The sequence below is a fragment of the Anolis sagrei genome, chromosome 2 (assembly GCF_037176765.1).
Source record: "Anolis sagrei isolate rAnoSag1 chromosome 2, rAnoSag1.mat, whole genome shotgun sequence".
Taxonomy (NCBI): domain Eukaryota; kingdom Metazoa; phylum Chordata; class Lepidosauria; order Squamata; family Dactyloidae; genus Anolis; species Anolis sagrei.
Genome location: NC_090022.1, coordinates 120238053 through 120263513, shown reverse-complemented (window position 1 = coordinate 120263513; position 25461 = coordinate 120238053). Strand labels below are relative to the sequence as shown.

Sequence of the window (25461 nt, the reverse complement as noted above, 5' to 3'; positions counted from 1 at the left end):
TCCCAATATGGAGAGGATCACTTTGTATCTCCTTGCCATGTAGTTGTCAGAATGTGGAATTTGTTAGAAAAAAGAAGGGAGGGAGGGAGGGAGGGAGGAAGGGAGGGAGGAAGGAAGGAAGGAAGGAAAGTATGAAAGAAAGAAAGTATGAAAGAAAGAAAGAAAGAAAGAAAGAAAGAAAGAAAGAAAGAAAGAAAGAAAGAAGCAACATCTTCATAGTTGAATACAAAAGCACAGCTGAATATGCTAGGAGTCAACGCTAGGCATTTTAGAACTAACCACTCAAGCACCAAAATTTTTACATCAGGAACTTTACCATGAATCTTCTATTTCCACTTCTATTTGCACTCCCACAACTCAGAATTGTATTATGATAATACCAATTCTCTTCTAATAGCCATTCTATTTCTTCTGTAATTCGAAGAGAGTCCGGCTTTATCCCCATAGCTAGGCATGAACTGAGGATATCACCCACCAAGATCTGCTGGAGGTTGCAGTAGATGATGTCATTGGTTCTTATTTTGATATGGAAACACAGTCAGATGCTTCCCCAGTCCTGTCTGTCTGCTCTCTACCCATGATAGAATGGCTATTGCAACACAGCAATGAATTTTAGGATTGCTTTGGACATTGCAAAGGAAGGAACAGATCACCAATCTCTGCAACACTCCCCCCCCCCCCAAATATATATAACTAAGTGTGAAATGAACTTCGTCTTGCTTATGTTGTGAGTTAGGATCATAGCCAGGGGCGGCTCAACCCATTACGCAAAGTAAGCATTCGCAGTATAGTTGATTTTTCCCAGGGGTGCTCTTGAGGCGCTCTTGGGGGAAAATAGACCTTGACATATGCGAGTTGTAGTTACTGGGATGTATAGTTCACCTAAAATCAAAGAGCATTCTGAATTCCACCAATGATGGAATTGAACCAAATATGGCACACAGAACTCCCATGATGAACAGAAAATATATATCAATGATTGGGGGGGTTTTTTTTTGGGGGGGGGATACTGTTTTCTTACCATTGAAAATTACCTAGGGCCGCCTCTGATCATAGCCAAAGTCTTCTGGGAAAACTATCAGTGTTGCTTCCTCCTCTCCTCCCCTGCCTCCATCTCTAGTTCTTCCTTATAAAGATTTTGTAAATTTGGGGGGAATATATGTGTGTGTGGAGCCCCTGGTGGCGCAGTGGGTTAAAGTTATGAGCTGCTGAGCTTGTTGACCGAAAAGTCACAGGTTCAAATCTGGGGAGCGGCGTGAACTTCCACTGTCAGTCCCAGCTTCTGCCAACCTAGCAGTTCAAAAACATGCAAATGTGAGTAGATCAATAGGTACCGCTCCGGTGGGAAGGTAATGGCACGCCATGCAGTCATGCTGGCCACATTACCTTGGAGGTGTCTATGCCAGCTCTTTGGCTCAGAAGTGGAGATGAGCACCACACTCCAGAGTCAGACACAACTGGACTTAATGTCAGGGGAAAACCTTTACCGACATGTGTGTGTGTGTGTGTGTGTGTGTGTGTGTGTGTGTGTGTATGAATCAAATCAACTTCTCAGCTCTCCTTCATTTATATCCATGTATGTGTGAGTCTTGTATTTGTGTACATGCAGCCAGATGAGTACATGTATAATTTTGGTTAATCTCTGAAAGTTAATGGGAGTGGTCTTGGCTGAATAAAACTGACATAAACCATGAGGTGCACATTGAACGCATTTCGGGTTCTGTAGCCTGTGGATAATATAATTGTATTCTCCTTCCTCCCTCTCTTTCCCAACAGGGCTATAGAGCCAACAGATGCAATTCAAGAAGATTTCACAAGGGAAGTCAGGAAGGTTATCACTATCAAGCTGAAGTGTGATAACATTTATCTTTGCATTTCCAGGAGCATAAGGGTAATCACCTGGAAGCTCCCTGACCTACAAGGCAAAGACATTTCAGCTGCTAGGGGTTTTTCAATACTCAAGAGGATTAAAAGTGGGAATCACAGAAGGTCAGCAGTGTTGCATTTCCTCTTCTCATCTGTGAAGCAAAGCTACAGTGTTGCGCTTTGTTGGATCAATGCTGCAACCTGGTCCTGTGCAGTCACTGGAATGCCTGCTAACATGAGGCAATTGAGGGTGACATTTTTTACATCTTTGCACAGATTTTGCTTAGTTGATAGTGCAATATGATAGGAATCTTCATGAAAGCCCTGTAACAGCTTATTCTTAGGATCACCACAAGTTGGAAACCATGTGATGACACACAACAATCATTTGCTAGCTAGCATTTGACAACTCATTGTCTCTTTCCATTCATGCAAGCAATGCTGAATTTTTCAATCTCTCTCTTTCACACTCATTTGCTCATTCACTCATGAAAACATGCACCCGTTCATATGCCCACCCCCCATCATGAATGGTTCTAGAATGCATGCAAATTGAATGCATGCATTTCAGAGTATCTCTGAAAGAAACTGGCCTTGATGAACTCATTTAAAGTCTATGTATAATTTATATGTATAAGTGCATTTACGTGTATATATAATGTATCAGATTTCTATCAATCCAATGTCTGTCTATCTGTCTGCCTGTATATCTACTCTGCTTTTTAAGTACTTTGAAAATTAAAGGTGATTGATGAATGACATGTCTGGATAGACTAAATGACTGACTCTAAAATGGGTATTCTTTCAAAAACTAATCTATTTTGCAGTTGTTAATTTGTCCAGTGTAGTTTGGTTGAGCATTCATTAGCATTCACTGCCCTGCAATTCACATTACATGAATGACTCAAGAAAGATAAAGGATACAGCTTCTGATGGAGCTTCTTTATCATAACAGTGAATACAAATTATAATATATGTGATTTAACCATAAAAGCAAAGCCTAGCTCACCAGCTGATATAACATCAGTATGACTTCCACATCTTCTCTGGAATATCAATTGAATCTTACTGTTGCGGGATCTAGCCCTATATGTATGTTTTTGAGATAAAAGCTCTGCATTCACAAGTTGCTTCCCCTTTATCTTTTTCAGCTGTTAACACACGATCTGAAATGGCCAAAACCACCTTTGCGTATTCCTTGCCTAAGAAAATCCTATGAAATTCATAACCTTGCCATAACTTGCCATACTTGAAGGTATGTACACACATAAGCAATGCACTCTCACTTGAGCGCTGATCTCAATTCATCCTTGTGTGTCTCTTCTACAATTCCTCCTTATTTAAACATTTTTCATTCAAGCTTGCATCATCTGCCACTTAAGTCAACTAATTTTCTACTAAACCCAATTTCACTCATGGTTGGAGTGAAAACTTGGTAATTTTTCCTCTTGCCATGTACTATTAATGGTGCTTGAAATTATTCAAATAAAATTGAGTATAAACGCTTTCTTTGCCAAGAGTTTTACAGATCTGTTTGGATGGGTGGTAGTGGTGCCATCTTTGCATCCACTTTTGAAAATCTAATCTTAAAAAAGAATGAAAAATTGACTAAGAGAATCTTCTTTTGATTGAATTCCCACGGATCCTCTCTTCTGTGGATGCGATGAACCTCTTATGGGGATATCATTAATTAAGATTGCTTTGGAATGTGCTATTACAAAGCAAATGAGCTAGCGAGCATCTGCAAAATGAGGCTGGGTTGCGTATATTAAATACAAAATAACATGAGCGATGGTTGACATTGTTTCCCCTTTAATTAAACTACTTAAAAGGCGCCACATTCACCTATACAGCAAAGTCTTGCTAGTTGTTTTTGGACATCTGTCTCAAACAGATGCCAGTAGCCAAGAATAAAGCTATAGCAAGCTTTTCCCTCACTATACCCCTCTTATTGGTAATTTAAGCAACCAAGGAAACCCTGCTGAAGGAGATAACAACAGATTCTGATTACACTGGCTATTGTCACATCTCATTGACCTATTTTCAAATTAACCTGAGTCGTGCTTCCAAATGACTGGTCTCTGAACTGAACCATCCAGCAGCCAATTGATCTAGGGGGACTTCCACTTCCTAGCAGAGGACACGCCAATATACTCACATCAGCACTAATTGCATCTCTGTGGCCAGTCCTTTTTAATTATAAATTACAGTAACCTTATAAGGAAGAGGAAAAAAAGACTCAAAACACTGAAGACACAATATAGCCATTGCTATTTTTAAAAGGAGGGGTGGGTCTCAATTTATGATTGATTTACAGGATTTGTGTACCATATTTCTGAAACACTTAATGACAGTATGCTAAGTACCAACAATAAAGTAGGGATGTGCCATACTTAACCGATTTGTAAGAAATTTTTCTCTGGCACTCCAGTCCACCAGGAACCAGAGCAGTTATGTGATTTACTATGTCATCACATTAGAAACTGAATCCACTTTAAATCTGGTTTCTGCCTCCTGCAGAATTCTGGAGTTTGTAGTTTAGTGAGGCTATTAAAGGCTCCTCCCTAAACTACAAACTCCAGAATTCTTCAGGAGGCAGCAACCGGATTTAAAGTGGATTCATTCTCTAGTATGATGAGGCCCTTGATTGTTTTTTTCTATTATGTTGGCTGTGCGAAACTTCTTCCTTAAAGCAACTGCATATGGGGAAGGTGGAAGCAGAGCTTACTCATGTTTCTCCATCATACACAGAGAATGGCAGCTAATAGTTTCTGTGCTAGGGGGAGTAGGCATGCTCTTTTGAATATCAGTTTGAACTTGAACTATCCAAGGTTCTCCCAAATGGAGTCAGAACATTAAGGAGCTCCATTTTATTTCAGATTCAAGGTGGATTCACTGCCTCATTGACTTGGAAGTCCACAACTAAGAGGCATGCAGATATATTTACATACGCACAGAAATACACACATATCAGTTGATACAGCAACTCTTCTTATCCATACATCCCGAGACTCCCTATGGAAGCCTGAAAATATAGATAGTACTGAATTGTGTGTAAGTAGTCAACCATAGTTGACTACTTAGACATAACCTCTACCACAGAATTAAAGGGGATCTTGAAATTGTTCCTGTGGCCACAAAGACTTCCCGCCATTACCTACTGTCCCATAAAGGGCAAAGGAACTAATCTACTGCCAAGTTTTCTTTAAGTCACATCTTCAACCAACGCTTACACAACAAGCAGAAGGCAGATGGTCAACTTCTGACCCAACTATACCATAGAATTGCACTGGAGGACCAAGTTATGCCCACAAACACTTCTATTATCTTGGTAGCAATGATTGACAAATCTAATGCAATCACAAGAGAGTGATGATGCCTTGCAAGTGAAGGAATATTTGTTAGAAGAACAATATTTTTCCTTGTAGACAGAAATCAAGCAGCAGTCTATTGTTGCACATGACAGCCTTCATCTCCCCATATATTTCCCGACAACTGCTGAAACTAGGATAAGGGAAACCTTGGTTAAGAGAGAGCTGTTGTGATTTTAAATCAGTTTCACCGTGAAAAACTTGTATTTCAGCTGCATTTCTTGCCCTCAAAATCTGTCACAGGATCTAACAAACATAGTTAGGCTGAACACAATTTTATTTGCCAAAGAGATCCCACAGGTACTGTGCAACACTTGTGTCCAGTAGGAGTGAACTATCCAAGTCGTTTTGGTACATTGAGCAGCCCCTTCAGGATGGAAGCTAAACCCTACAATGGACTCACTACACCACTCACATGAGGTCCCAGATGTCTCCGTGAACAGAGGAGAGCTTTTCAAAGGTAGGGCTGTATTCCTCATTTGCTTCCATGATGTGGTGGTATGTGTATGGGGTAAAAATTACACAGATTGCCCAGACCCTTGATCAATCTTCTGTCAACGGAAGTTAAAGTGGCTGATAAAAGGGAATATTTCTTCTCTGAAGAATATTTGCAAAAGCCTGACACTTTGTGCAATCTAGCAAATGCCAAAACAGCTATCTGTGAACCTCAACCATCACTCATCTCTAGCAGAGACGGAGAATGTTACTGCATCCCAAGCATGGAGTAAAATCCAAGTGGGGAGGGGGAGAAAAATGAAACAGCCCTCCAGTATGACAGTGGAATTTTAAGTAAAGAGCTTCCAAGTCAAGGGCTTTCAATCTATGCTTGAGCCCCATGGACATCTACTTTGCAGCTTTGCCTTCGGGGGGGGGGGGGGCATTTAGCAGGCACAGCAGTGTCAAATGATGACTTGTGGCAGAGCTCTCTGCCTATAGGTCCATCTAACACTTTATTTAGAACATAAGCAATTTTATAATGAAACACAGTAATTACAGTTTATGAAGAGAGATTTTTTTTCCCCCAGTGCCAAGTGGCTCTTTTGGTACAAAGTAAATCTATTTCATGAAGAATTAAAATTTAACAGTTCACTGATTCCTCCTGCTTCCTTTTTCTTAAAGGGTCAAACCCAAGGGAGGGGAAGCAGGCAAATGTTTTCACTTTCAAGAATATACAGTGGCACTGAAAAGCGATTTAACTCTGTCCCTTGAGCAGAAGCAGTGAGTCAGTCTAATTCATGATATGCCCTAAGAAAGAAAGTTGCTTGTATAACTAAAAGGTAGCAGATTTTAGACTCATCCTAATTAGTAAGGATTAGATTGAAATGATTTCAAAGAAGCAGCCTTGTTAGTCTCTTGCAGCATAAAAGGGAGGGGTTGAAGAGACAAAAGAGAGAAAAAGGGAGGGGGGAAAGGTGGTGAAGAGAGAGAGAGAGAGGAGGAGAGAAAAGGGGTGAAAAATAAAGAAAAATAGGAGGGGTACTAAAGTATAGAAGAGAGAAGTGCTGCTATGTTATTTTTTTCTTTCCCCCCTTCTTCCACTTTTTATAGACAAATAGGCATTCTATGATTTTTTTTTTCTTAATATAAATCAAGGAGGTCTTGGACAATGAGCCTGACAATGGTGAAACAAGCAGGCTATGCCTGGCCTACATGAAAAAGTCATACATATTTTTGTCAAAAAAAAAAAAGGAATATCAGATGTTGTGCTAAAGATGAAACAACCTTTGGCTGCAGCTACTTCTTTTTTCTTTCCGCATATCTATTTTGTTTGCATGCCAAGTGGAGAAGTGGTAAGAATCTTGCTTTAATGGGACCGTAGCACACAGCGGTTATCTGTATATTTCCCTTGCCTACTGCCTCTCACCTAATTGGTCTGGGTGTTTTCTTTCTTCAAAGCTCACTTTTGGAATCAGAACTGAGTGAGCACAAATACACAGGAAAGGCTGCCTTACAAAGAGGGGTAAAGCAGGGTCCATTATTTCGGCTTCCAGCTCCTAAAATCTCCCAGTCAGTGTGGCTAGTGCTCACACTACCTAGAAGATTCTGGCGGTCCAAAAAGTAATTTCTCTGGACTTTGGGGGGATCCAATGTCCTGCTTGTGGGCTTCTCATAAACACCTAGTTAGCCTCTCTGTGATCAGAATGTCAGGCTGCAAAGGCCTTTGGTCTCATCCAGCAGAGCTCTTCTTGTGTTGGTAACAAGGGAGGCACATGGATAATAGCCCTGTCACTTCTAATTTGGTCTCAAGGTCAAGGAGTTGGGAAATTAAATATGTCTCTGGATCTGTCACTTGGGATTTTCCTCCTTTTTAAACCTGAGAGCAGTCAAGGAAAGACCTGATCCAGATCAAGACAGACAGAGGGAAATTAATTATCTTCCAACTGGAAATACCATTCTCTAGTTAAAGCTACTGCTCAGGTGAATGCTTTTTTTCTGTGCAGGTACCTGGGTGCTGTGAGTGATAAACATGGTGAAAGGTTTCATCAGGACATTGCCAAAATGGAGAAAAAGGTATCAGGGCAAGTGAAATCCACCTATGTTGGGTGATTGTTGTTGGACTGCCATCCACAAAGAGTCAGACAGTGATTACAAATGAAAATCTGTGGTGAAACATTTTTAGTTTTGTTCCCTGATGACACCATTACTGACAAAGTGTATGCCACTATAGACATAAATCAATGTTTAGGATGTACCATCATTTTCTGGCAAACTGTACGTGATACTGATATGATAGTACATAGTTGTGTTCAGTGTGTTAAAATCTACTTGGTTCACCCAAAATTGTGGAGGAAACCAAACATTCCCCCAAAAATTGTTGACCAGTGTTACAGGAACATCAAGGAGTGAACATATTACACCTATCCTAAAGTCACTCCACTGGCTGCTAATTAGTTTCCAGGCAAAGTACAAGGTGTTGATTTTGACCCTTAAAGCCCTACATTAGTGGTTCTCAACCTGTGGGTCCCCTGATGTTTTGCCCTTCGACTCACAGAAATCCTAACTTCTGGAAAACTGGCTAGGATTTCTGGGAGTTGTAGGCCAAAGCAACGGGGGACCTACAGGTTGAGAACCACTGTCCTACATGGTTTGGGTCCAGGTTACCTACAGGATCACCTTCTCCTTACAATCTGCCTTGAACACTGAGATCCTTAGGGGAATAGTTACTCCAACCAGCCAAAAGACGACTGGCAACCATCACCCAGAGGACTATTTCATTGGCCAACCAAGATTATGGAAAGGCCTGCTGGAAGCGCTCTGACAGCTAAATAAGCTGTCAGAATTTTAAAACCATCTAAAGATCTATCCCTTCTGGCAGACCTACCTAGCCAGTTTTTAAGCATGAATCTTTAACTCATATCCTTTGTTTAATCTCTGCTTTGTGTATTTTAATATGCATTTTATAGAAATGTGTTTTAATATATATCTTTTATAGAAATACATTTTGATATGTGTATTTGTAACCTGCCTCGAACCACGAGGAGAGGAGGGCAAGAAATAAAATTATTATTATTTATCCTCAATCCTTTTTTTCACAGCAAGCAGGCCAGGATTTCGATTTGGGGGGGGGAGGGGTGAGTTTTTTTCAGGGGGAGTTCGGGGGGGCTGAGTTTCGGGGGGGGGCTGAGTCTGAGTGAAAGAGGGTCTACCCTAGCAAACCTTTTGTATCATTACCCCAATACCCCCATGCATATGGGATATATTGAGTATGGTGATCAGATCATGGTATGAATAAACATAACAGTTTAAATAATGCACCAGTAAGGCCTTTTCGCGAACCACCATGAGAATTTCAGGGGGGGGGGGGGCTGAAGCCCCTCAAGCCCCCCCCCCCCCCCCGGCTCCATGCCTGACAACAAGATATTTTTTAAAAAATCTAATTACCATAGTGACAGAAAGTGAAGTGAAATCTTCTGAACAGGGGCACAGATAGCAAAACAAACACCACAGGGGACAGCTATCAGCACTATGAACCTTTGGACAGCTCCCAGTGTTGTCTGAGAGACCTTCAGAACTGCATTAATCCCACACATATGTTAACATTAATGGAAAAATGAGAGAGGGGAGGGGGGTAACAACATCGTTAACTGATTTCTACATTATGTTGGGTTTCTCAGGTGCTGGGTAGCTATTAATGCTGTTGAACATATAGAGCTATCATCATCAATACAAACCAATACATGTAATTGCATCTCCACATGAGAGTCATAAAATCATTTGGATCCAAACCCAAGGAGGACTGCCATTTCAGCTAATCTTATGTGTCCTGAATACCATTAAAAAGTATCCTCCACACATAAGACTTCTAACATGGTACACTGTTGGATAAAAGAATAACTTGTGATAATCTAGATTTTTATCGTACCACAAGCAAACAGGAAAGGCATTGCACCAAAGTGCACTTAAATTGATAACTTACATAAATAAATAAGTTTGTGAGTGACAAAAACTTTGTAATACATACCATTTAAGGCCAAACCTGAAACTTAAAACATTAGAAACTTCATAAGTGAAACAGCTGTGACTATTTTCTTGTGTGTGCATGTTTGCAAGGTGTGCACAATAAGATACTAATGATAGCAAGTGACTTAAACTATAAATCACATGGTAGATAATTAAATAAACCACAGCTTGCTTTCCATAGCTCTGGTTTGTTTCTCTTCCATTTTGTTCGTCAGGTCTTTTTTCAGAATAGGTAGCTGAATAAACTGATGGTTCGGATGTTATAAGAAACAATTTTCAACACGCCAGGATGTGTAAGTCAGCAACAAATTGTGTCTTGTAGTTTGAGGCTGGTTAGTAGAGACCGCTTGGCACATGTTAATAAGTCATATTTCAACTAACAACACAATGAAGTGAAAACTGTCAATCACTCTTGTATTAATCTCCAAAGACACGCAGATTCAGGCCCCATATACACTGCCATATAATTAGATTAACTGCATCGAACTGGATAATATGGCAATGTTGACTCATATAATACAATTCAATGTCTCCTCTCTCCCCCTTCCTCCCCTCTTCTCTCCCCTACACAAACACACAAATAGCTATGTTCCCCTTTGTATCTGCTTGACCTTTCTACTTCACTGACACTTATGGACTTAAACGCTGATCAGCTCTATCACAGAGTGCAATGCAAACGTGTTTGTCTGTACATAATAAGTAGACTGGAAGCAACTGCATTTAGAAGGAAATTTGAGTCCTGAGCACTAGATGTTAATAAAGTTATGTAAATTTCCACTAGCTAAGGATCTAAGTGTTAACAGGGAGTGAACAGAGAAGGAGAATAAGATGCAGTCCCTTGATAATATCTCCATTAAGCGTAAACAGGTATAATTACACCATCAATACACCTTGCAGGCTTATACATCTTAAAGACCTGGATAATGCACCCTCTTTCATTTGTGCCATTTGGGAGACATTAATTTATTGGAAAAGCACTGCAGTAACAATCATTTTCTGCTCCCTCTGTTTCATAGCCTCTCCACGTTAAGGTTTATTTATATCTGAGGCATTTTCCCTGCAGGTTGCATCTGCTGCCAAGGGTACTCGAGTCTCCAGACTGATTGAATCCTATCTGTACCTGATTGTTGCTCTTCCAGTTTTAAGTTATGTACAGAAATGTGATTGTCTTTCCACACTATGGGGTTATATAGTGAGCCCTTGAGATCTGCTGGAGTTTGGTCCCAGGAGCCCCATGGATATGAAAGTCCATGGATATTCAAGTGTTGTTATGTACCAGTCTTAGGAAATAGTGCCCCTTATATACAATAGCAAACTTAAGGTTTGTGTTTCAGATTTTTTTTAAAAAAAATCCAAGCTGTATTGGGGGAATCCATGCATGCAGAATCTATGACTACTGAGATTACTCTTAGGTTTATCTCTTGGTTGTAGGTTTTCCATCAGGATCTGACTGGTCCATGTGAGGAATGGGATGCTGGACTAGATACGTCTTTGGGCAGGTTCTAATGTGATTGCTTCTATAGTTCTTCAAAGTACAGAAGAGACATATCTCTTTACTGAGATGTTTTTTATTTGAGACAATCTTTGAATCTGCAGCACTTGCCCACGATATAAATAACACATGACTAATTGGGGGGGGGGGGGGGCATGACTGATTCTTGACAGAATACATTACTTGTACTTGGCCCATGGAGCTCAGGGCAGCACACATGGAAACTACCCTATTTTAGCTTTACAATACATATATGAGATGAGTAGACTAATGGATGAGTGTATTTCTTCCTGTACTGTGCCTTTATTGTTTGGTTCATTTTGCTCCTCTGAATTTTGCTTCATTTGCAATAATATCACAATTTAATTCTAGCAGTGGGAAATATGTACTTAACTACAGCCTTCAGTTTCTTCTATCCTTTTACTTGTTTTTGTCCTTTTTGATGTGTGCATATATGTTTTGTGTGCCCTATGGTTACATGAAGAATCTGATTTTTGCAAATGCTGATGCAAACTGATCTGACATGGATTAATGAGCAAATCAAATTTTGAATTTCTTTTCAGTGTCTATTGTGAATTTCAGCTCAGAGAAGTCTCAAAGTGTGCTTTTAAAATGCATCTTTTAGAATATATCACAACCAGAGAAATGCATCTGTTCAAATAAAATATTTATATGTGCACATTTTATGAAAAATGTGCAAAAATGTGCACAAAAGGAAATTAAAATTTTCATATCTAGCTTAATGTAGAAAAGGAAAGAAGAGATAATGTACATCTGTGAAAATGATGGAGAATGGAAAGAGACTGCTGTGCCTATCTACCCCTGAATAGAAATGCCCATACACTTGTGGCCATTCCTCCTACGGGGTAACCACCACACAGGTAAGTATTACAAGTATCATGAAATGTGGCATAGAAGTGGTCTACCTTTATTCTTGCTGTTGCTGTTGTTTCTTGGTCACATGCAATGGCTTGATTTGCATGCCTTGTTATCAGCACAGGTACATTCAATAGACAACGCAAAGCGATTTCAAATTCCAAGGCTTGAAGCCTTTCTTGCTTCACAGGGAGAAAAACAAGCCATGGATGTATTTTTTAAAAAGCTTTCATCTACTAAAAATAATTAAAATGCATTCCTTTGAAAGTTTGGAGCTTACGTACAAACCAGGCAAGTCTCGAGCATAATAAAGAAAACAAACTATGAAAAGCACAGACAAATGTACTGTCTGTAATTAAACAGGACCCATACAAAAAAAGATAGTCTAAGTTTTGCTTTTACTGAAGTTCCAATTTTTGTCTCATGGAATAGATCTAGATGCCCAAATTTGAACTGTGTATTTGCTTTTTTAAAAACTGGGAATTCTCAAGCATTGTGTTCAGTCCTCATATTTAAAAGACCTGACCAATTCCCACTCCATAAAATGAGTGCACAAAAATATGTTATCAAATATAAGCTTCCATGGTCCTTAAATTCACTAGTTGGGGGAGACTTTGCCAACTGCTAGCCTCCATTTTGTGGAATGGTCTCCCTTTGGAATATAAAGGGCTCCCAGAACTGAGTGACTTATATGTTTACCCTGGCATTTCTTGTTCATTTTCTCAATAATTAACTCCATTCGCTGTTTTATGGATTTTACATTTTTTAATGAATTTTACTGTTACCTTGATTTAAGAGTTTAATTCATTCTGTGACAGAGCTCTTAACTCAAAATGTTCTTATCTCAAAGTAAAATTTCTCATTGAAATACCTCCCCCATTTTTGTTTTTAATTAGAAAAATGTACTTTATAAATAGCAAATGGTATATAAATGCACATTCACATGGAACAATAAAAAGATCAACCTTAAAATGGTAGAAGCACAATGTTGTGGCAAGTAAGCACAAAGCACAAAGTAAAGAGGCAGAAGAATAATTTTCTTCATACTGTACGCATTCCAGCCTCCCTCCCTTTCTTGTTCTCTCTCCCTCTCTTTATGAAGCCAAACATACCAGAAATAAAGATCAACCAAAGTTCCTCAAAGCAGGCAAGAGCAAAGTGGACATCAACCTTCCAAAGCAGACAAGAGCATGAAGCACAGAGGCTGCTTCCTCGAATCCCTAAATCCCTCTGGTGCTAGCACTTAATTCAAAATGCTGCTCCTCTGTCAAATGACAACTCTTAGCTCAAAACGCTCTTAAGATGAGACACTCATAAGCAGAGGTTCCACTGTAATAGCATTTCATTGTTTTAGGAAGTGTTCCCTTGTTTTTGTTCTAACTACCAACCTCTTTTGGGATTTTTTTTTTAAAAAGCAATGCATATTTCAATGTTCTTTCTAATGTTCAGGTTGAATCTCCTTTCCTGTAATTTAAACCCATTGTTCTGAGTCCTAGTTTCCAGAGCTGCAGAAAACAACCCTGTTTTCTATTCCTTATGACATTCTTTCACATATTGATATATGGCTTTCATGTCTCCTCTCAACCTTTTCTTCTACAGGCTAACCATACCCAGCTCTTTAAGATGCTCTTCTTGGGGCATGGTCTCCAGACCTTTGATCATTTCAGTCACCTTCCTCTGGACACCTTCCAGAATACAATCAGTCCTCCAAATTCAAAGATTATACATCCATGGATTCAACATTCACAACTTGAAAATACCACCCATCCCCTCCGAAATTACAAAAAGCAAACTTTTATTTTGTCATTTTATGTAAGGGTTACCATATAATAGGACTTGAACATCCATGAATTTGAAGGTTTTGGTCCTGGAACCAAACACTAAAGACTCATTATTACATGTGGCAAATGGAAAATAAATTGGTGAGCCCTGTCTGAACTGCCACTATACTCAAGAACACAATTTCCTAAAGAAAATGGATGAAAAATTATGACTATATTTTAAAAGTTTATCCCTATGTATAAAAGGAAATGCCAACAATTAGATTACAGTTCAATTCCCTACTCTTATTCTAACCAAAATGACTTGTAAACCTTGACAAGTTCTCTTCATCCCCGCTCCCCCTCTGCCAACATTTCAAGAAATATTTATGTAAGTGTCAGAGTATTCTAAACAAATGCTAGACAGGTGGTTAAAAGACCCCATGATCTCTTGCCACTCTAAAAAAACCTAATTTAATTATAGATTCCTGCTGCACTTGTTCCCTTTACAATGTCAAAACATTACTCAAAATTGCAGCAAGCAAGAGAGACTGAACTAACTTTAAAGAGAAGTTGCATGTATTTGGATGGGTAGAGAATTACAGATGTTTCCTCAATTTTCCTTTCTCTGCTTTGTTCATTGCTGACCTTCCTTCTGACTAAAAGGAGTTTATCACACAAAGTAAGCAAATCGTAATTACAGGAGGACAATAGTATCTTCACCTTGGACATATCATATGATGTTGCTTCTTTGCTACCACTCTTCTAGTGGGAGACAGCCCGGAATTTTTTTTTACAAACAATCCATTAAATATCTCCCTTGGAAAAAACAAATACCTTCCAATAGTCTCCCACTGGGAAAGCAGCAGGAAAGGGGTTGTGCCATGTGATATGACCAAGACAAAGATGCTGATGTCCTGCTGAAAATGTGATTTGCCAGCATCATTTTGATAAATTTCCTAGATCAGTGGTTCCCAACCTTTGGGCCTCCCGGTGTTTTGGACTTCAACTCCAGCCAACTTACCAGCTGTTAGGAACTGTGAAGTCCAAATCACCTGAAGGCCCAAAGATTGGGAACCACTGCCCTAGATAGATACATTTCAGGGGGTTACTGTCTCCTTCTTTTCACATTTCTTCCTGATCTTCTCTAGGAGCTGGGGCATCTTGGCTTTGTTTAAATATATAGTTTTGCATGCAAATGTAGTTCACACAAATACTTTGTGGTAGGTAGCACACAAATACATGTTTGCCCAGCTTTTACCACAAATAAAAGCAAACATATCCTGAAATGCAAATGGACAAATAAATAATCAGAAAATGTAAGAGGAGATCCATAATAAGTTAAGTCATCCCTTCTGACTGAGAATTATAATATTTGTGGATATTCTTTACCTCCCCAGCAAGCATGTCCCACATTTCCATTTTGCCAACATCTATGTAAAACACATAAGAATTGTAGCAGTGGCACCCCACTTATGCATGCAAATCATCAAGTGCCTGAGATGGAGGTAGAAATTATATCTTAGTATCATCATGTTTTGCAAAGCCTAGTTTGTTAGCTTTTCTGTTTGGCAGCAGAGGGATGTTGCCCCCCGTTTTGCACTGTACAACCAGCTACATACATTTCCACCTGAAAGGTCTCTATGTGCAGCACAAATGTTATAGACAATGAAACCTCTCTGCAACCTAAACTGATTCAGCTTGACACTTGCACAATCTTTCCCAGGAGCTGCAAATTGCTGCTGATGTTACAACCTTCCTTAGTGTGGTTTGCACGAGATAATCAAGTACATTTCACCTCTTGGCTGTCAGAAGGCATAAAAGAGATGCTAACAAATTCACCAAGAAATGCAAGGGAATGGAAAAACAATGAAATGCATGCATTGACTTTAACTATGGGAGCCAGGGGGCAACCAGATGTTGTTTTTTTTGTTTTTGTTTTTTGTTTTTTTGCTTCCAAGTGAGATTTGGAGGAGTGGTAGATGCAGAAGATATATCAATGCCAACTCTTCTCACAAGTTTACAGCCATGATGCTACAATAATCACACATATTCCAGTTAAGTTTTGCATTCTTTAACTGGAATTTATAGGACAAATTAAGGCAATTATGCAAATGCATTTAAGCTGCAGTGTGCGATCTTTCAAAGCTTGTGGCAAAACTGGACTTTAGGGAGGAGAACAAATTAAACACAGGAATTAGCTTGCATTTTAGAGAGCATACAATTTTGGGGGATAAAATCAGCCCACGTATTTTATGGTGGGATTATAACTCTGTGGTGGTAAAACCACACAAATCCTTCCTTTTAAATGATCACTTTTCTAGATTCACAAAAAGTACCATGGATTATGTCATGTAGAATGGGTGATTCTATTTTTCCCCCACCCATCCATCACAAAAGATGAAAGAGTGAGTCTCCAAGTCTGTCACTGAAGCAGCCATCAGCATTGTTTTAACCAGCTGAAAAGGAGCTACTGTGTGCAAACACACTTAAATCAAACTCATCCACCCCAGGCTCACCAGTCCATCAAACAATCAGACAGCACAAAATTCGTTGCCTATGCCTTAATTGGTCCATAGGAAAAATGTGTTATTATTTCAGTTTCTTTACCCTACCATATTTGAAGGAAGTGGCAAGGAGAAATGGCACATGTTATCCCTTGACGGGATGTAAGATGATGTACGTAAGAATCTTGAGAGGGAAAGACTGAAGATGGGCAGCAGTAACTAACAAGCTTCATGGTGAGAGAGGATTTGGTCTTTCCAATTCTAGCACAAAACTTCCTAAGGCTTTACTTTGGCTTTTACTGAGTTTGTCAGTAGACAAGAAGCAAGTATACTCTTCCCCTTCACCATAATTTCCTTAACTACAGTTTCAGCATGACTGAGAAAGTTCTTTCGCAAATCCTGCAACAACAAACCAGGAATGAACTTGCAACACTTCCTAGCCTGGTGGAAGCCAGCAAACCAGGGATGACTTGAGAAACTGCAAGTCGCTTCTGATGTGAGAGAATTGGCTGTCTGCAAGGACATTGCCCAGGCAATGCCCAGGTGTTTTGATGTTTTACCATCCTTGTGGGAGGCTTCTCTCATGTCCCTGCATAGGGAGCTGGAGCTGACAGAGGGAGCTCAACCCACTCTGCCCAGATTCAAACCACTGACCTGTCAGTCAGCAATCTGCTGGCATAAGGGTTAAACCCATGGTGCCACTGGGGGGCCCATCAGACAGATGGCAAGCTCTTTCAGCAGGATGAAAGCCAAAGTAAGGTCACAACAACTTTTGTTTTAGAACTCCAATATGCTGACAGTGACATGATCTAGGCTAATTCAGATAAAGACCTACAAGTCACTTTAAACACATTTGCAGAAGGATATGAAAAGCTTGGCCTCTCACTGAATATCAAGAAAACAAAAATGTTCTACCAACAGGCACCAACCAATCCCTCTGCGATGCCAGAAATGGTGTAATGCTAGAAAATGTTGACCATTTCTACTACCAAGGCAGCCACCTCTCCACAAAAGTTGACATCAATGCCAAAATGCAACACCATTTGAACTCTGTGAGCATAGCATTTTTTTTAATGAAGCAGAGAGTATTCAAGAATTAGGACATTCGTAGAGATATCAAGATGCTTGTTTATAAAGCTATTGTCCTTTTAACTCTATTTTAACCCAGAGAATTATGGACCATCTAGATCATCACTCTCAACTTCTAGAGCTATTCTATCTAAAAATCCTGCAAATCATTTGGGAAGACAGGCGGACAAATGTCAGCATTCTGGAAGAAGCAAAGACCATCAGCATTGAAGCAATGATTCTATGGCAAAAACTTCACTAGAGTGGCCACATTGTCCAAATGCCTGATCACTGTCTCCCAAAGCAGTTGCTTTACTCTCAGTTCAAGAAAGAAAATTGTATGTTGATGAACAGCAAAAGAGATTTCAAGACAGGCTTAAAGATAATCCAAAAAATGTGGAATAAATACCAAGAACTGGTCCTCAAACTTTCAACTGGAGGTCAGCTGCTATGGATTGTGAAGAAGAGAAAGGGAGAAACATGCCATGAGGAAGGAATGTCAAACAAACCCTTGTTGATACAAGTTTCTATCTGGAAATCTAGTTCCTCATTACAAAAGACCATGTGGATTCAGACTAGGTCTCTACTGTCACTTATGGACACACTTCCAAGACTCTACCCTTGGAAGACAATCATACTCGGCTACGAGTGATAGCCTATGATGATATAATGATGAGACCCACAGGAATAATAGTTGACTGGTGAGTCAATATATAAGCAAATCCAATTGATTCAGGAGCAATAGTTTTGGCTAACAATAGGATTCAGATTATTTTGTCCTAACTTTCTCATTTGCTGTCATTGAGAAAGAGGAGAAAGTAGCATGGACTGATATGCCTTTCCATCAAGCCAGTTCATAAAATTGTGGCCCTTAACTCACACATTTATTCTGGGATGTGAAGGAAAACTAACTCTAAAATTTTGTGTATTTCTTAGGATGTAATGGAGGGAGCCAACTAAATGAAGAAAAATGATGCTGGACTTTGGCCAATTCTCTGCCTGCAAAGGGAATTGAGAGGAATCCGACCTCCATATGCAAACAAAATATACTGTTGGGTACTACCAGAAGGCTACACAGTGACCCTCATCCTATTCACAAAATAGATCCCATTCCCATGAAAACATATTTAACTGCTAGTTGAAGTACGATACAATCCAAATTAGCACAAGATAAGCCAAAGGAGTCATAAAGATGTAGCTGAATTTTCCTTTCTATGGGCTAAAACACTCTAACTCTGCTCAAGGCCCTGCCTGAAGATTCAACAGTCATAATTAAGTCCTTCACACTCTTAAGCACCACCAAGACATTTGACTCATCCTTCAGATACAATCCCTATTAACTACATCACCAGATGGCCCCTGTCGTAACCATTCAGTGGATGCAGTACAAAACAAGAGGAAATGATTTGCAGGGGGAAATTCCACATAGAGCTAGAAAACAGAATTCAGTTTTAAAAAAATAGAGTTGTGGCTTCACTGAACACGGAGGCCCCCTTGCCTGCCCTTTAAACATTATGAAAAGATATACTTTATGGGTCTGCTGTCTTACAAAACATGAGCATGTCACAGTATATTAAGAAAAAAGCTAAAGAAATTATACTACGTATACTCTCTTCTCATAGAAAACTGGGTTTAGCTGGAAGAGTCAATTGGGGGTTGATGACCTCACTATATGGAGGTGTCATAACATTTAGAAAGAGATCTAAGTATCCACCAGTCATCAGAGAGAAAGGGTGAGATACAAAGTGAATGCAGATGCTTCTTCTACCTATTAGTTCTCTGACCATGATGGAGACAGAGGATGACATTGAATCCTACCAGAAAATACTATAAAACCAGAAACTTTGGCTAACACAAAAGATATTATTTTCCTACTCTTCTCCCAGGATATCCCTCTGAATCTTGCCCAATTATAACTCCCATCAATACTAGCCAACATAACCAATAATGAGGGATTATGGGAGATGTAGTGCAACAGCATCTACAGGGCCACATCTTCTATGTACTGCAAAAACTGATTTCAACAGGAATACCAAACACACATTGAGCATCCCTTATCTGGAATTCCAAAACATTCCAAAATCTGAAGTTGTTTACATGGATGAAGTAACACCTTTACTTTTTGATGGTCCAATGTACACAAACTTTTGTTTCATGTATAAAATTATGAAAGAATCTAAATTGCCTTTAGGATCTGTATGAAGAATTGAGTTCTATCTCCAAGATACCTCATTAAGTACATATATGCAAATAGGGGGATTTCAAAATCTGGAAAAAAATCCAAAACACTTCTGGTCCCAAACATTATAGATTTCTCTCACACACCTAAGCATTTCTCTCTCACATCATCTGTAACAACTGGCCCAGGTCCAAATATCATTATGTTGAGTATTTTCTACCCCCACCCCACTCCCCACAATGGTTGAAACTTAGCAAAACCAATAAACTGTTCACTGCAATGATAGTAGAATGAGAAGACGAGGGCATTGGAACTTCACATTTCAAACAAAGAACAAGATGTGAAGCTCACTCCTGTTGCATTTACCTTTGTTTCCTATTACATTTACTTTGGCACTAAGGTTTGATTTGTTCTATTTTGTTTTTGAGAATGGCAAAAAAGCTAGAGCTGATAAGGGACCATGCTATTCAGACTGAATCAGCAAATGTTAAATACTAATCAGCACATGCCTGCTGTGATCCTGTTTGCTCATTCTTGTTCTTAAACCTCATCAGGAGCAATCCCCATTATTTAGGATAATTGCTTTCTGCAACTCAGTCTGAGCTTTAAGTAGCACAATGCTCAAGCAAGAAGAGCTTTACAGGAACACTTTCATCAGTGTGGAAATGTCCTTCCACCATTTTTGACTATTTTGAGGGTGTGGATGTCACTGCAGTAAAAAGAAAAGCATTTGTCTATTCTAAAAATATCATCCCAAAAGGAGTATGTTTACCCTCCATTCTCTCAATGACTAGGGGTGCATTTACACTATAAAACCAAAGCAATTTGACATGGCTTTGCTCCCATGGTCGTCTCTATATCACTCCTTGCGCTTTCTCTTGTTTTTATTACCCACCTAAGGACCCCTCCCCCGTCCGGTGGCACAATGGGTTAAACCCTTGTGCGAGCAGGACTAATGTCTAGATCTAGGGAAGTAAGATCTATTCTGTTTTGGTTAGACCACATCTGGAATATTGTGTCCAGTTCTGGGCACCACAATTCAAGAGAGATATTGACAAGCTGGAATGTGTCCAGAGGAGAGCGACTAAAATGATAAAAGGTCTGGAGAACAAGCCCTATGAGGAGCGGCTTAAGGAGCTGGGCATGTTTAGCCTGAAGAAGAGAAGGCTGAGAGGGGATATGATAGCCATGTATAAATATGTGAGAGGAAGCCACAAGGAGGAGGGAGCAAGCTTGTTTTCTGCTTCCCTGGAGACTAGGACGCGGAACAATGGCTTCAAACTACAAGAGAGGAGATTCCATCTGAACATGAGGAAGAACTTCCTGACTGTGAGAGCCGTTCAGCAGTGGAACTCTCTGCCCCGGAGTGTGGTGGAGGCTCCTTCTTTGGAAGCTTTTAAACAGAGGCTGGATGGCCATCTGTCAGGGGTGATTTGAATGCAATATTCCTGCTTCTTGGCAGGGGGTTGGACTGGATGGCCCATGAGGTCTCTTCCAACTCTTTGATTCTATGATTCTATGATTCTAATGACCAATAGGTCAGCGGTTCAAATCCAGGGAGAGTGAAGTGATCTCCCTCTGTCAGCTCCCACTCCCCATTCAGGGACATGAGAGAAGCCTCCCACAAGGATGGTAAAACATCAAAAAAAATCTGGGTGTCCCCTGGGCAGCGTCCTTGCAGACAGCCAATTCTCTCACAACAGAAGCGACTTGCAGTTTCTCTAGTCACTCCTGACATTAAAAAAAACCCACCTAAAGAAATAAGCATCAAGCTATACTTTTGTATGAGCTGAATACTTACCTTTGTGTCTTTATGACAGGAGAACAACAACAACAAACCAGGTTGAAGTGATATGTGGATACTGTCATAACAGTCACCAGTTGGCACTGGACTAGCTATTTCTGTTAGAAGTAAAGGTGCATAAACTCTTGTATAAAGTGATTAGTGGGGATTGGAAGCCAAAAACACATTTATTTTCCACCCATCATTCTGTCTTTCTTTGGTCTATGGGCTCAAACCTTATGATTCCTTTCTGCCTATTACTTTACCCTTCTGGAAAAGGAGCATCCATGAGACCAAACTCCAAAAATGGTTGCTAGCTTACTGCACACCAAGGACCACTTTAGGAGCTCTTGCAATCAAGTATAAGCCTATCTCCTTTTCTATCCAAAGATGGATTTCCTGAGACAATAAACTCAACTTTTTTTATGTTACAAGAGCATTCTGAGTAATTATTTTTGCCTTTACCAAAAGTTCATCTTACACTAGCCTTACTGCATTCTGCTTAAAATAAATACCAAATATTCCTTCAATTTTCTGGGCAGAATCTGGCATTTTCAATTGGTGGTTTGTTCTTGTTGGAGCCAGACAATTAAGGTCTTCCAGAGTAGCAAGGTACTAGGTCCAAACTTCTTGCCTCCAAGTATGTGAGAACTAAATATAGGAAAGGGCAAGACCTTCTGTTCCTTTCAGATTGATAATAGCCCAGGTCATAGTGGTGGTGATGAAACTGTTATTACTGATCATCATAATCGCTGTTGTCATTATCATCATCCACAACCTACTCCTGTTTTCATGAGAGCCCTGTACCTTTTTTAAAATGGTAGCTATCAACTGACCCCCAAAAACGTGTTAGAAATATGAGAGAAAAAAAGGAGGGAAGGAGATGAGGCAGGGTTCTTCTAGCAACATGAAAAACAAGTGGAGTACCAGTGCCCAAAGAGGACCTGACTCATTCCATGCCATGATTATTTTTAAAGCTGGTGTTTCATTACCAAACCCACCTCTGGAGCTCTTTCAAAGAGACTGTGATCTTCAGGCTATGGCCAAGGATGAAAAGGACAGCAAGGATATCTGCCCATTGGACCATCTCTCCCAGTGGGCCCCCTTTTAACACACGAGGGCTGAAAACATCTCCCGATTCTTCTGTCAAGAAGCCAATGTGGATCAAAATCTGGAGGAGGAATGAAGGAAGGAGGTATACAAGGGGGAGGTCCATTAAGAAAAGGAAACAATTCCAGAGAGCACACAGCAAGTCAAGCATTTCATTGAATAATGCCACATGGATAGTTTGGTTCTCAAGCAACTGATGTGAGTTTCTACCTGTTTTTGATCTCTCTGTTTGCCCTGTAATTTCTCTTCCAGTTTATGGGAAGCCTTAAGCCACTGGGCAGTCAAATGCCGGATCCTTTTCTTCATGAAGATCAAAGACTCCTTACCACTGCCAATCAGTTCCAGGAGGTAGGCAAAGTCTCTCTGAAAAGCTGCCTAGGAAAGACAAGGAGGAGGAAAGGATGTAGGCAAGTTGTTCCAGATAATGCAAGGCCCCGGGATCTACATAAACCCACTCTCTAAGTTCTTTAGGCCTCTGTACATACTTTTTTCTCTCTCTTCATTGTTTCGACAATATTTTGAAGAAGGCTGAAGACATCTCTATATTAAAGCTATTTTAAGCACTGATAGCTAGACAGAGGCTGGCAACATGCAGAAGGCCATTTTGAAAATTAATTCTGTTATAGTGAGTGGAGATGGTTTCTATATTAATACAACTTTGACCTTCTGAAACAAAATGTTGCAGAGCAGACTGGAATGTTCTTTTTCAGGGTTCAAGTCGGCAGCCATGTCCTTCTCCAGAATACTCCAATCTGTTTCTTTCTTCCCTAATCTCCCATTTCCCACACCCCAATAAACATAAGCATTCACTGTCCATAGATAATTCTGTTCCTTTAAGGCTGCATTTGAAATATGCAGATGAGCATCTCCCAAGGTTCACATAAAACTTATTGGTTTTTTCCAAGCATCCTGACCCTTGATGATTCCCTCTTGGTTCTCAGTGGTGCCATTTGGCTTCTATCCCATCAGCGCTTGCCAGCTGAGTTGGATATGCCCAGAAATTAACAATCTGGTTGGCATCAAGAGACATAGTCAAGCGCTTGCAAAGACCACATAAAATAAGTATGTCAGTATTGCCTTCCGGGTCAGCATAGTAAAACTGACCCAGAATAGCATTATATCTTGAGACACTAAACTGATATTACTTCCAAATTCAATCAAAACTTCTGAGAAGGAGCCATTGCTTCATTTTGCTGGGATTGTGTTCAGTTATTAGGTAATTTTATCTTTCCAAAGCTGTTATGAATTGCAGGGGGAGAACTGCTTGAAGCTTGATTTCATTGTATATTATACACTGAGAGGAAGGGTCCTGGAGAAAGACATCTAAGAATTGGAAAGATGGGCACCTGTCATATTCCCTTGGATAATTCTTTTACATCTATGATATTTTTGGCAAAAGGGAATTCCAAAAATCTTCATAAGAGTGGTTTGAAGATTTGGAGATAGACACTCAGTCCTCATCTTCCTCCTCTTTACCCCAAAAACCTTCAGACAAATGGTTAGGACTCCAGGTAGAGGGCTATTCAACTTCCTAGAACTGCTTAAGGAAGAGACAGACCTAACCAACTCCTCTCTTTCCACCAAGGCATTCTGCTAATGTAGTTCTGAAAAGTGTGAGACTACAAGGAAAGGCATATATTTACAACAGGTCACACAGCAGTCTAATGGATCTTAAGTGCCTCTTTACCAGAGTTTAAAAAATTGCTTTTTGGGGTCCTCAGATTTCAGAGTCTCTGAAATAGCATGGTCATTGGATGTTGTAATCCACCTACTAAATCTTCCAAGCTGTATTCTTTAATGGCACTTAGCCCAGTCAAAGTGGAGGTGGAACATCCTGATTAGTGAGCAGGAAAGTTCAGGTCCTGTCTAGACTTAACAATTTTCTTTCTGCCCAGCAGCATCAGCAAAGATTTCACTGCTACATTTTTTTTTAACAAAGAGTTTTCCTGGTACACTTTTTTTTCTTGGAACCTGGTAGTCTGTTACTATTGTATTGGAACATTTAATCCAACAAGCTTCAGGAGAGACTAAAAAGTAAAGGTTAAGGTTTCTGACCCTGGCGGGTAGTGCTCCTCTCAATTTCTAAGCCAAAAAGCTGGCGTTGTCCGTACATGTCTCCAAGGTCATGTGGCCAGCATGACTGCATGGAGCACTGTTACCTTCCCACCAGAGCAGTACTTATTGATCTACTAAAATTTGCCAGGGACTTGAGATCAGAGGAGGAGGCCCTGCTCTTGATCCTGCCTGCTTCACAAGCATGCCTGGTGGGGATGAGAGACAGGGCTTTCTCTGTGGTGGCCTCTCGGTTGTCGAACTCCCTGTATAGAGATATCAGATTGGCCCCCTCCCTCCTAACCTTTCAAATAACCCTGAAAACTTGGCTCTTCAAGCAAGCCTTTGGAGCCTCAGCATAATCAGACAAACTTGAATCAGAAAATAACCTAGAAATGGCCAAGACAATGGAACAGACGAGGCCTAAACATGTCGACATAGTTTTAAAATTTTTATTGTTTACTGTTTTGATGTTTTTAGATACATTGTAATGTGATTTTTTATTGTTGTATGTATTTTATATATGGCATCGAATTGTGCTGACTGTTCATCACCCTGAGTCACCTTCAGGCTGATATGGGTGGGGTAGAAATAGCGTAAATAAATAAATAAATAAATGTGCATGTTTTCAAACTGCTAGCTTGGCAGAAGCTGGGGCTAACAGCAGGAGCTCACCCTGCTCCCTGGTCAGCAAATTCAGCGGCTCAGCGGTTTAACCCACTGTGCCACCAGGAACTCCCAGGTGAGAATAAGTGACTGAAAATCAGACAAAATGTTTAAAGAAATGCATATTCCCACAACCAATTCAATACACCCATTTCCCCTCCCATGACAGGATTTCCTTAGGGATGCTTGCCTCTGCAAACTGACTTGCAAATTAAGTCTGTGTTTAACTTCCAGTGACCAAAGCAGGCTACACACAAACTGTATAGATGG

The 25461-nt window shown here is 40.0% G+C and overlaps 1 protein-coding gene across 2 annotated transcripts in view; it reads right to left on the bottom strand.

The window, feature by feature from the left end:
- The window catches only part of MGAT5B (alpha-1,6-mannosylglycoprotein 6-beta-N-acetylglucosaminyltransferase B), a 233755-nt gene that overhangs the window by 52738 nt on the left and 155556 nt on the right, over nt 1-25461 (bottom strand). For both annotated transcript variants that reach the window (XM_060764586.2, XM_060764587.2), the window contains 2 exons: nt 22684-22848; nt 22365-22534 (listed from right to left, as the gene is read on the bottom strand). In XM_060764586.2, coding sequence (XP_060620569.2) covers nt 22365-22534; nt 22684-22848 — 335 coding nt within the window. The remainder of the gene's footprint in view (nt 1-22364; nt 22535-22683; nt 22849-25461) is intronic.